This window comes from Morone saxatilis, unplaced genomic scaffold, assembly GCF_004916995.1.
Source record: "Morone saxatilis isolate NCDOM2014 unplaced genomic scaffold, NCSU_SB_2.0 Contig15, whole genome shotgun sequence".
NCBI lineage: Eukaryota > Metazoa > Chordata > Actinopteri > Moronidae > Morone > Morone saxatilis.
Window position 1 is genome coordinate 5277570 of NW_023339707.1, and position 12319 is coordinate 5289888.

General features: G+C 38.4%; 1 protein-coding gene across 1 annotated transcript in view; it reads right to left on the minus strand.

Moving 5' to 3' along the window:
* chrna4b (cholinergic receptor, nicotinic, alpha 4b) overlaps positions 1-208 on the minus strand; it is a 9165-nt gene extending 8957 nt beyond the window's left edge. Inside the window, exon 1 of the mRNA XM_035656797.1 lies at positions 157-208. Coding sequence (XP_035512690.1) covers positions 157-208 — 52 coding nt within the window. The remainder of the gene's footprint in view (positions 1-156) is intronic.
* Between the last annotated feature and the right edge of the window lie 12111 nt (positions 209-12319).

Below are 12319 nucleotides of genomic sequence, written 5' to 3' on the forward strand. Positions count from 1 at the left end.
AGACTACACTTTTATGAGCAAAAATGAAAAGTACATACACTTTTTGTGATACCCCATCTTTTCACGCCCCAATAATTTCCACACAGTCCCTTATGTTGATAAAGAAAACGTGAGATAAACTACTACAACTAACTGACAGGAAGGGAAATGGTATACCTTGTGGAGTAAGAGTGAAGAAAAGTAAACTTAAACATTTGTATACATCCATAGTGCCCTTAGTGGTATCCAACTTTATGAGTGAACTCCCTCCAACTTCTGCCGGATTTCAGTCCCAGTGGTCAGTCATCTGTCCTGAAACAGCAAGTCTTCAGGAGGATCAGATTAGGTTAAACAGCCAGATGGAGAGGTCATGTCAGTCCATGTCAGCCTTGGGCCTGGTGTTCCTCCTGGTCCCATCTACTTCTCTTTCAGTTGCCCTTCCGTCCGGTATGAGTGTCAGTACGAAGGACCACAGTCCTGTAGTTTACTTGATCCAACACTTGAGAGCCTTCCACGCTCCACTAGAATCCTTCATCCAAGTGTGGCTTATCCCTCTCTCCTCCACCCTCTCTGTCTACATTACTCCCTCCCTCGCCTCTCATCTCTCCGCCTCCTCATCTCATCTCCCTCTCTCTCTCTCTCATGAACACTCTCTCTTTGCATTCTCTTTTTCCCTCCCACTTATTTTCTTTTCTCCCTGTTCCAGTTTTCTGTCTTTCCTTCACTTCTTTTCCCATGAAAAACTGAACTTTTTTGTCTGTGTGTGTTTGTGTGTGTGAGGGAGAGAATGTATTTGTTAGATTTTCTTACCAGTATATATACAGTATACATGTGCCCTGCTGTGTGTGTTTTTGCAGATCAGTTATTTGCATGTGAGCTGTGTTACAGTGTGTGTGTGTGTGTAGATGCCTGTCAAAGTCCAGTCTTGTAGAGGTGTCAGTGAGTCATAGGAACCCTCTGGATACTCTTCAATCTCCTCCCTGCCCTGTTTCCCAGGAGCATATCATCCCCAACCCCACCTCCCTTTATCTTACCATCCTCCTCTCTTTCTCTTTTAAACACCCCTGACCCTCACCTGCTGTCAATTTTTTTTCCATGTAATGTCTTTCACACAGAGATTTCTCTTTTTCTGCACCCTCTCCGTGCTTGGCTGCCAGTCTCCTTTAGCTTTTATACGTCAGCAGAGCTCAATGCCAAGGCTGGCCATCTATTGAGACAGTTGCATTTGCTTGAGGTGTGTTTACTGTTGCCCTACATCTTTTTTCTTTTCCCTAGTGATGCCAACATGTCATGTTTTGATGACACAAAGAAAAAGAGAATAACCAGAGACACTTAAAAAACCTTGACTTAAGAGTCATGTTTACTTGAGATTGGTATAGGCAGATGCCTGCTTTTGACTTTTCGACAGTTCTTTCTGACTCTGTTATGTGATAGAGTGCAACAAAAGAGGTCCAGGCGGGGATATATTTTGCTGCTGTAGATGTCTTTGTCAGATATGCTTCTTTTCAATACACTATGAGCCCACAGAGAAAAGCCTCCGCAGTGTACACATTGATTTTTTCTAATCAAAGATGCGGCTCTCTTGATCCGGTGATGACTAACAGTGACTTGACAGATGAAGAGATTCCTCTCACCGGTGTGCCGCCACAGCACAGATGTACGTTCTTACCTTCAGAGATTTGATAGCCGATTATTTAGTTGGATTGCTGACAGGAGTCCAGCAGGAATTTGTAAGTGGGACAGCACAGCAGCAGGGGGCCACTGGAAGAGGAAATTTCACTATCAGTAAAGGGCAGGGTGCACAAATAGGCCAATTACATCCTGGTGGCTGAGACATGCATTAGTTTATCTCACACCCACATATAGACACATATAAGCTCCTTCTGTGGCCACCTCAACTGATGAAAAGGACCATCTGTGCACTCTTCGAATGGTAAGGGACTATAAGGAGTGGTATTCATCTCTTGCAGTAGCCTCCTTAATAATTCAACTTGTCGTGATATTGGAAATGACTTGGTCCCCAAGCAAGCACTTTGACCTCTGCTTCAGATGGTCACAACTCAAACACACATTTGGACATTTTGTAGCCATCTTTCTACGCAGTTGAGGTGGGTGGCTGCTTCTGGATTTAAAATATTATGCATGATAAAGTGTTTACAAAGGATAATTAAAATTCTAATGCAAATTACCATGTTTCCAGAGTTTAACAATCTCGCATCAAAACAATGCAAGCTGTGCATTTGGTAACTCTTCAAACTCAACTAGCTGGTTTGTTTAAAGCCACTATTGGGGGGGGGGCACACCTAAAAACTGATTGTGCCAATAGAGGCAGGAACTTTGTTTGACGAGTAAACCAAACTTTCCTTTATAGATAGATAGATAGTAGATTAGAACTAGATAGACAGACTAGATTACCGATATAGATTAGATAGATGAAGATCCAGATACATAAAGACTACGATAGATAAAATAGTTAGATGTCTACAAGCTTGTCTCCTCCTAAAATCAAGAGGGAAAAAAGAAGTAGCTCTGGACACCATTTTGTAAGTACTCTAGCACTCATAGTTTAAAGGTTGCAGCCCCCTGGTGTGGCACACACACTGTCAAGATTATAAGTAAAAAATTCAGCGTTCAGTTTATCTTAACTTTAACAGCAAAAAAATAACAACAACTTTTTATTAATGGAGGAAAAGGCAAACTCATGCATTTATTTGTTGAAAAAAACACTAATTCATATAAAAAAGCTTTACCCGTATATTGAGAAAAAGCTGATGAATCCTGCTGATTTAAGGATTCCCACATTCTCACAGAGCCGCTAGCATGGCTGTAGACTCTTAGCTAGCTTTAAATGTCTTGTTTAAATGTTGTGCAGTCTAAACAAATTCCCACACCATCTTACAAACCCTTTGTATTGTTTTGTTGTAGTGCTAGGCCTATATGTAGTTTTTAAAAATATATCATAGCTGTAGACGTCTTGAGTCTCATTTGACTTGCCAAATCCCAAAAAATAAATGAATCAATTAAACTCTTGGAACTGTACTGTCATGTAAACACCAACAACTAACTTGGTTTTAGTCTTTGGGCTTGAAAGGAGTTGATATCCTTCCAAACACAGATTAACAATCATGATAATGTGCTTCTGCTCATCATTCTCTCACAAGCCCACACTCATGGGGAGAAAGAGTAGGAGAGAGAGTTGTGAGAGATGAGAGGGGAAAAACACAGTGTACCCACACAAGAAATACTTTGCTTTGAAATGCAACGTAGTTGTGTGCTGTGTCAGTCTGTCCATGTTATTGTATATCCTAAAACTGATAAAGGACTAAAGTAGACTAGTACAATTAAACCAGAGTCTGCTTGGTTGTTTGGACCCTGTGTCTGGCTGTGCAAAGCTGGCATAGGGAAAATAAATTATTCAGCCAATTGTATTATTAATAATGGTTTATTTTTATTTATTTATTTAATATTCTTTTTAAAAGATTATTTTCTTGGGCGTTTTGCCTTTATTGGAAGCTTTATGCCTTAATTGGAAGAGCAGAAGAGGGACAGGAGGGGTAATGAGCCCCAAGGTGGATTTGAATCCGGCCCACAGCAGTAAGGACTCAACCCTACATAGTAGAAGTGCTCTATCAGTTAAACTACTGGGGCGCCACCATTCTGATTATTATTTTGCTTTATTGTTAAAAATGTAAAGTGGCATTATGTTTGCTGAAAGTGCGTAATGCAATTATCACACAGTATTTACCTGAGGAATACTTGTCAATATTGTTCATTTCTCGATTTACGGTTCAGACACCCGCCCCCAGTTACAGTGAGTCGCTGCCAGTAAAAACACCAGCAGGGCTGATGTGGAAGATGGAGGGCGATGCCTGCTCCGGCTCATGGTAGCTGACCAATCAGAGCAGACTGGAGTCTCAAACAGAGCGTTTCAGACAGTGGGTGAAAAGAGGTGCTGCAGCTATGGGCAGTATGAGAAACATAATGTGGTTAACATGTAAACCTATTTCTTTAGACACACAAAATAAAGGCATGAACCTGAAAATGAGAATAAAATGTCTCCTTTAATACTCAAATACTTGGACTGAATTTAACTGGGAGTTCTATGGTAAGACTTGAGACCTGACAATGTCACTGTCCCACCTGCTTTACTGATTACTTCAGCTTCAGGCAATGATGTTTCTTCAAGTTAAACAGAACATCATGATGAATCACAGTTTTGAAGTGGCAACTTGGCTCAGTGTGAGACTGAGGCAAGTACACTTTGTACACAAACAGTACACTTTGTCCATGTCCATGAGGTTTAATGTCTTCACTCACTGATACAAATTATATCCTCTACTTTATTTTGTTTTACTGTTTGCTGGCAAACCTATAAAAGGGCCGAACTTATATATTGTATGAATATGTGACCCAGTAATGTCTATCCACAGTATTAAGCCCCATGCCTTTACAGCTTTGTCACTGAATGAATGATATTACTACAACAAAGATTTCTTTCACTGAGCAGTGGTTCCCACATGATGACTTAAGTTAGCTCCAAGGGATCATCATCAAAAATCATTTTCACTACAAGTTAACAAGACCTAATGAGAAAATCTGTTATAAAATAGTTTCACTGCTAATCTCTTCATGCAGCAAAGACATTTTTAAAAACACCAAAGAGCCCTACACAACTGTGCACACAGAAGTGAGGGAACGATCATAGTTCATAATCCATGTTGTCCATTTCATGACAAAAGCAGCTGTGCATTTATAAAAAAAGAGACATACAAAGAGAAGTTGTAACTCTGGCTCCTTTCTGACTTCCACACAGTTGACTAATCATGGCATGAAGTGGGTGTGAATGTTGGATTGTCAGTTTCGAAACTAATAGAAAGAATAAAAATAGCTATATATTATCTCATTTGGGAATGAAGAGTGGGTGAATAATAAATCTTAAATCAAAGTTTTCAAAAACTATGGCTTATCAGCTCCGTACTATCAATAGAAGCTTTGCTAGTTAATAAAATTGTCTTTATTTAGTTAACATTAACTTAAAAAATATTCAGGACAAACTATGACAAAATCAGGTTTAGGATGGAACACTCTCCTCTTTCAGAGAGGAAAGCATCATTATGTACAGTTGCAAAATGAGAGTGCTTTCAGAAGTATTTTTCCTTTCTGTACCACAGTAACCTCAATAATCTTTTGTGTACAATTTGTATGTATGTCAATCCAATATTTCTTAACACAACCAACAATTTAGCGAGAGGAGTTTTGTACCCATCCAAGCCTTAAAGTGGCTCTAACTGAGAGCCCCCAATGATTGTCCTTAGGAAAAAAGAGAACAGGACTTTTACTTCAGAATCATGGCCTAAATAACTCAATGATAACTCAATCACCACTTTACGCTTGAGTACACAACAATTCTCTAAGATCTCTTACATTAACGTAGCTCTGTTAGCAGAGACAGTAATAGAATAGTGGGAGGGCGAGCTATAGACTTCATGTTAATCAGACAACTATCAGTAGTCATGAGGGGATTGAATCATATGTGAGAACAGCAGAGTTATAGATGGGCTTGTAAAAATCCAGTGAAGTATCTGTATTATTGATCAGATCACAGAGAGTGTTCTCACTGAAGCCAGCTTCTGTGAGGAAAACTCCCTGGAACAGCCCCAGGATCTGAGTTCATCGGGTCAGCTAGCAGTGATTCACTCAACTCTCTTTGTTACACACACACTGACATGCATCCACCTTCATACACACAAACCCACACAGACAAGGGGATTCATCCCATGCATGCATAAATACCTAGCCTACTAGGGCTGCCAAGATCACCTGTCAATCATAGCTGCTGCTTCTTTAAAGACGAGATAAAACCCCCATCTGCACTTCTTCCTGGATTATCTGTGTAAAATAAAGCTGTTTCTCATTTACGTCTCTGCAAGCCCTTTGTAGGGATCTAAATGATCTTTCAGGCATAAATAATAATAACATGATTGCCTTTGCTGTCACATTTTGTCAAATTTGCTTTTAGGATGGAGTCACATTGGATGGAACCAGCACCCTGAAGCAGTGCATGGGTGTTGAAGCCATCCTGACTGCTGTGGGAAAAGGCAAATATTGACATAGTCGGATGCCAACCGTGAACCCACCTGCAACAGCCCAGGGGTGAACAGAGATGGCCAGCGAAAACATACCAACGAAGATGGGGCACCTGCGGCATCTGTGAATGCCATCTGTTGGCCACATACACACACAAACTTCAAGTCACCATGTCCATTGAGCTCTTCGAAAAGGGTTACATTTAGGTGACTCAATTTTTCTTGAAAGGCAGCAGCAATTCAGTGTTGTCCTTTCACACTGGCTGATGCCAGATGCTTCTTTGAGATCAATATTATTTTGATTACAGTGAAAATCAATCGGCACAAACACCAACATGATTGAAATTAAAGATTCTTTTTAAATACAGTGACAATGTTTTTCAGTCATAATGGCACCTGTAATGTTTTAATCAACATTTTCAACCTGGAAACCACTGGATTTATATGGCCCAATCCTCACAATTCACAACTGGCTTGTTTTTTACTGTGAATGCTGGAATATTTGTTCTCCTAGAGAAACAAATACTAACAAACTGTATATACGCAGTATATGGTACTTACAAAGCATTAAATGGCCTTGCCCTTTCAACAGAGTTAGTTTTTCTCAATAAACATGCTTAACAGAAGGCAGGGTTGCTTATTGTTCTCCATACTGGAGAGAAAACAGCTTGGGGCAGTGGATCTCCTTCAGTCTGTGCAAATCTTCATTGATACATCTACAGAATCAAATATACCTAACAGTGGCTGAGAGAAAAGTTTGAACATTTGAAATGAATTTGTTTAAGTGGTTACTAGTACACCCACTGTCTATGAAAACTTCCTTACAGTAATAACCCCTCCACTTCACAGGGACTACCATTACAGACAGGGACATATGGTATTTATTTAAATGTTTTCCAGAGCGAAATTTCTCTGGAAATTGCAAATTGCACCGTGTAGCTTGTTAGACAGCAGCACTTTCAGTGACACCTGCTCTGCAGGGAAGTAAGCGGTAAACTGTCAGCACTATCAATGATTGTGCAGTTAAAAAATAAAAACACATATAGCAGAGATGGCTCAGATTGTGTCTGACAACATTATGGAAAGAATCCCTACGGAGATAGACCTTTTGTTTAAACAGAAACAGCCGTAATATCGCTATCACTTGCCACCAGCCTCAATACACAAAAACGGTAATTTTATCTTGCATCTCATGATAATAATATCGTAACTTCATTGGAAGTAAACAGAAACAAAATAAATCTCAACAAAGCCATCATTGTATTTCCACTGTTCCAACAATCACCAACTCTGGTTTTGGTTGAAATAAATCCTTATTTCACCAATATAGATCAAAAACCATGCTAATATTGTATACAATCATAAGTCGTGTCGCCTTAAACAAAATTGAAACTAGGTTTTCAGTGGTTTGGTTGAGATTATGCAGGATCCATGTTGGACTTGATTAACTCAACAGCCACCTGAGGTTTAAGCTAATATAGTTAAAATCTGTTGGTACACAGTGGGTGCAGAAAATTCAATTACAGTTTAATTACTATACACAAAGGACTTGAGCCCTACTGGTGCTACTGCTGACTCAGTATTTCCCATACAAAGGCATGTATGTGTTATTTATGGTTTTCTGTTGAACTGCACACAGAAGGACGCCATTTTTAAAAGACAAAGCTACACTTTAAGTTTGGAGACAGACTAATTCAGTGACATTGTTAGTTAACTTTTCTCATCTATTGTTAAATGAGTTTAATAATACTCTCTATCTACCCATGCCCCTCCCATTTCCCCTCTGTCACTTTTTCTCTTTCACTTTAAGGTTTCAGATATCCGCGTGGCCCTGGAGGGGAGATAATCTGTCAAAAATGCAATATTGCTTTATATGACACACGTTTGCATCATAGTGAGCATGTGAACGCTTGGGGCACTGCATAATAACAAATGGGAAATAAGAGGCAACCATAAGTGTGACACTATTGTTGTTATCCCAAAGGTACACATTCATCCGCCTTCGTAGAGGACCACCCACTACAATGTCGATTTGACTTTAACTCTTTGAGAGATAGAGCCATCCAGCTGGTTCACTCTGCATGGCTATGTCCCATGTAAACCACTGTGTTTATTTTTAACTCACACTGCCTGTGTGTAGTGTGCTTGCTAAACTTCTAAAAGAAATACTGACAATTTTATTTAATTAGCCACAGAACCTGGTGTGTATAATCCTGTTTTTTTGGGTTTTTTTTTTTTAGGAATTGTTCAGAGATTTCAGAATAAAAGCTTAATTTAAATAAAATGCAATGTAAACATCTTGATAAGAATAAACTCCATTTAGGAAGATTTTTTTGGAAAAGCATGATAAACTGTAGATCTTGCATAATGTCATAAAAAGAAATGATGTCAACTCTCCTATCCATACTCTTACTGTGAATTCACACCCACTTAATGTTATCTAGACTCTGCAAGGTTTTGAATCATGTGGGTGCTGTGCCTATTCTGTATAAAACTGATAAAACTACAACAGTAAGAACGGTGCAGAGCAGTTTATTCTGTCAAAGTTTTCTCTGGTAAACAAACATTTGTTTTGAATCTATATGTTTCATCTATAGAGGCAAACAAACTGAGCTGGAACAAAGACTATGTGTCATTTACCAGCACAAGTCTCATTAAGAGTTCTCACAAAGAGAGAGGCACCAAAATACAAACCCCTCCTCCGGCTCCACTTTGACGCCAATAGAAGTGATTACAAAAGCAAACAGCAGAAGAACTCTGTGTGTGTTAAGCTTCCATACATATTTTGATATGTGAGGAAATTGTGCATGTTTCTCTCATGCTTCTCTCATGTGTCTTTATTGCCTTATAATGCAATAAGAACTAACACTGGCCAACAATATGGCCATAAATCAACTTGCAATGATGTTCACCCAGTAAATGGCAATGATAAATATTGGCTTCATGCATCATCTCAATGATATAGCTGCAGAATGTGATATATATATATATATATATATATATCTGGAGGATGTGTTTAGAGGATAGTGTTGTATGTGGGGGAGTATGGTGTGAAGTCCCTGGTGTCAGCAACGTATCAGTAGAAATAACTGAGGAGGCTCCTCTGGGAAGCAATGCACAAATTCATCTTTTTCTAAAATTCAATTTTATGGTCATTATTATTATTTTCTTTTTATTGTATTTGGCAACATTGGTTTATTTATGCAAACTAAAGTAAAAATGTATTTTGATAATTAGTGTTAATAAAAAACACTAGTTTCTTCAACAACTTCAACAAATCTATTCAGTGCTGTGTTTCCTTCCTTCCTTGAAATCTTGTATAAATTACGTAAACACAAACAACAAATGATAAAAAACAAAACATTAACATCAACTGCTACTTTGAGACATGTAGGAAACACCAAAATCGTTCCCATGGATACAAGTTTCTCAGGGATCATGCATCAGCTCCGTCGGCCAATACTTTCATCAATGTTGCATATATTCCTGCGCCTTCTCATTCTCACTATTTTATGTCAGTTCACCAGTTGCTATGCAAAATGCAAAAAATCCCCACAAAGTTATCCAAGAGGTACAGACTCTCTCTCTACCTTCTAGTTCTAATGATCTAAGATTTAAAAGCTAATACTGTATACATAAGGCATACATCGATTGAGAAGAGTCAGTTTGGGAGTTGTGGATTTTACCAAATCAGTACCAAATCATTTTTTCATGAGAAAGAAAACAGTATACCACATGCATCAGCCACAGTCATCCAAATATTACTGAAATATGTGTTACTAAAAATGTAATAACTAGAAAAAATCTTGTTCTGCTACATGTAAGTATTACAATTATAAGCAAGGCAACATTTGTGGCTTTAAACATCTTTCAATGTCCAAGAGAATCTCATCTCAGCAACAGCGAGTGTAATACCCACTGGTAATACTGCAGTATGACAAAGTTATAGGAGATTAAAACCATTATCAAGCAGCATAATGAGTTTCTTACTCATTCTTCTGCATTCTTTTGCAGATAAATAGATAACATTATAGTTATTGCAGTCTATGACGTCACCTAAATGATGACGTCTTTGAAATGTTATTTTCATATCATATTGACATGTCCTTACCTTTAGCTTCACTGTGTTCGCACTGAAATTGGTACTGCAGGATTGTGGCATATGTAATTCGCTGCAGACGGGGTGGAATTAACGAGACGTTTCTAAAATGTCAAGTGAATTAGGGGAAATCTCCAATGCATATTAAGAGTCATTTGTCTCGTCCGCAGTGAGCGGCCCACATGGTGACATCGGGATCCTGAACATCCTTGGCTGTCTCTAGCATGTTGCAAAAGGCCCCGTAATCCATCACGAGTCAACTTGACAGCACACAATGTGCCTGGCTGACTCCTGTGACTATCAGCCTCTGATCCCTTCTTGCCCATCCTACTGTGTTTCCCAGCAAGCCATATGTAATTTTCTTTCCATCCATCAATGACATTATTAGTACAGGTAACATTTCACCACACTGGCACCCATGCTGTACGGACTTCTCTATAAGAAGGTTGCCGTCAGGCATGTACGGTCAAAATTGTGCTAACCCCTTTGTGAGTTGTGATATTATCAAATTAATCTTTATTGTTCATTACTCTTCTCAGATTTGGTTTGAATTCTCTGTCTATTTTGGGTGCAGTTTTGGGCTGTATCAACTAATCTTCTGTCCATTTACACGCACACTAGTATCCTCATTATGTGTTGCACATGTAAACATGCTGATGAGATTAGACTAGGTGGATAGCAGTGTATGGTGCATTACAGACATCACTGTTGGGTGTACTTAAAGCTGAAACCGCTTTGAAAACCAGAGAGGGCAATAAAACACTACTTTAAAAAAAGTTACTCTTTAATGTTTCCTAGATAACAAGCATACATTAGCCAACATTAGTTAGAAAATGAGCTGTGTTAACTCTACCGCTCACCAACATTACTTAGCTAATGTTGCTGGCCAACGGACCAACTGCTTAGTATTAGAAAGTGAATAAGTCTTAAAACTATGAATTAAACTCACCTTAACTCTGCCTTCCTGAAAATGTACCACAATAGGCCTTTTTCAGAAATACACTGAATCGGGGGAGGATCTAGAAAAATATTCATGGACTATAAGGAGTGGCAGAAATATATGCTGATTTAATTGCAAACAATTACATATGTCAATATTTTCTTGGAAAGCCCCCACATGAAGATATTTGAACTCAAAAACATTACATTATTGAGCCACATTAGTGAAGTATTGAATGGTGGCAGAACAAATCAATACGTTTAATGATAAAATATTCAAACATTATTCCAAAGACTTGTCTTTTTTCATTGAATTTAAGCCTGTCACTTAGTCTAAAAGGTCCAAAACACAAACCAAAACACAAACCAGTGACATTGTGGGATTGGAGCTATACTCTTTCACAGCAGTGTCAAAGAGGAGGATGCTGTCCACGATTCATGCCATCTTGGACAATGTCTCCCACCCACTCCACAATGAACTCGTCAAACAAAGGAGTACTTTCAGAGCAAGATTCCTTCCGCCGAGATGCACCACAGAGCAGCACAGGAAGTCATTCCTGTCTGTGGCCATCAAACTCTTTAACTCCTCTCTCCTCTCAGAGTGTCAAAAGTCAGACTGGTGCTGTTAATGTGCAATAAGTCGATTAAGGTGCAATACCTGGGTCAATGTGCAATATACTTGATTATTATGTCATTCTTTGTAATTATCTATAACTTATAACTGTGGAATATGTTTACATTTATGTTTAGATTTACATTTACTTTGTATATATATATTATTATATTTCTGTTTTCCATTTTTATTTTTATTTTTTAATTTTTTTTATACCATATATACCTGTACATTTATTTCTATTCTATATATTAGTGTTATATATTCTATATAAGTACTATTTCTTTAACGTTGTGTGAGTAGAACAACTGTAACAAACAAATTTCCCCAATCAATAAAGTATTTCTGATTCTGATTCTGTAGTGAAATCTAGTCGCAGATTGCGACTCCCTCGCCTCACCCACCCTATCCAAGCGAATAGGAGATACTACGGTGGCTAGAGCCAGTGTTTAGTTTGTTCCTTATGGTCTACTAGAAACATGGTGGACTCCATGGAAGGAGACATGCTGTGTCTGTAGATGTAAAGGGCTCATTCTAAAACAACGAAAACACAATGATTCCTATATTCAGGTGATTATACACTATACCTATGAATATTATATT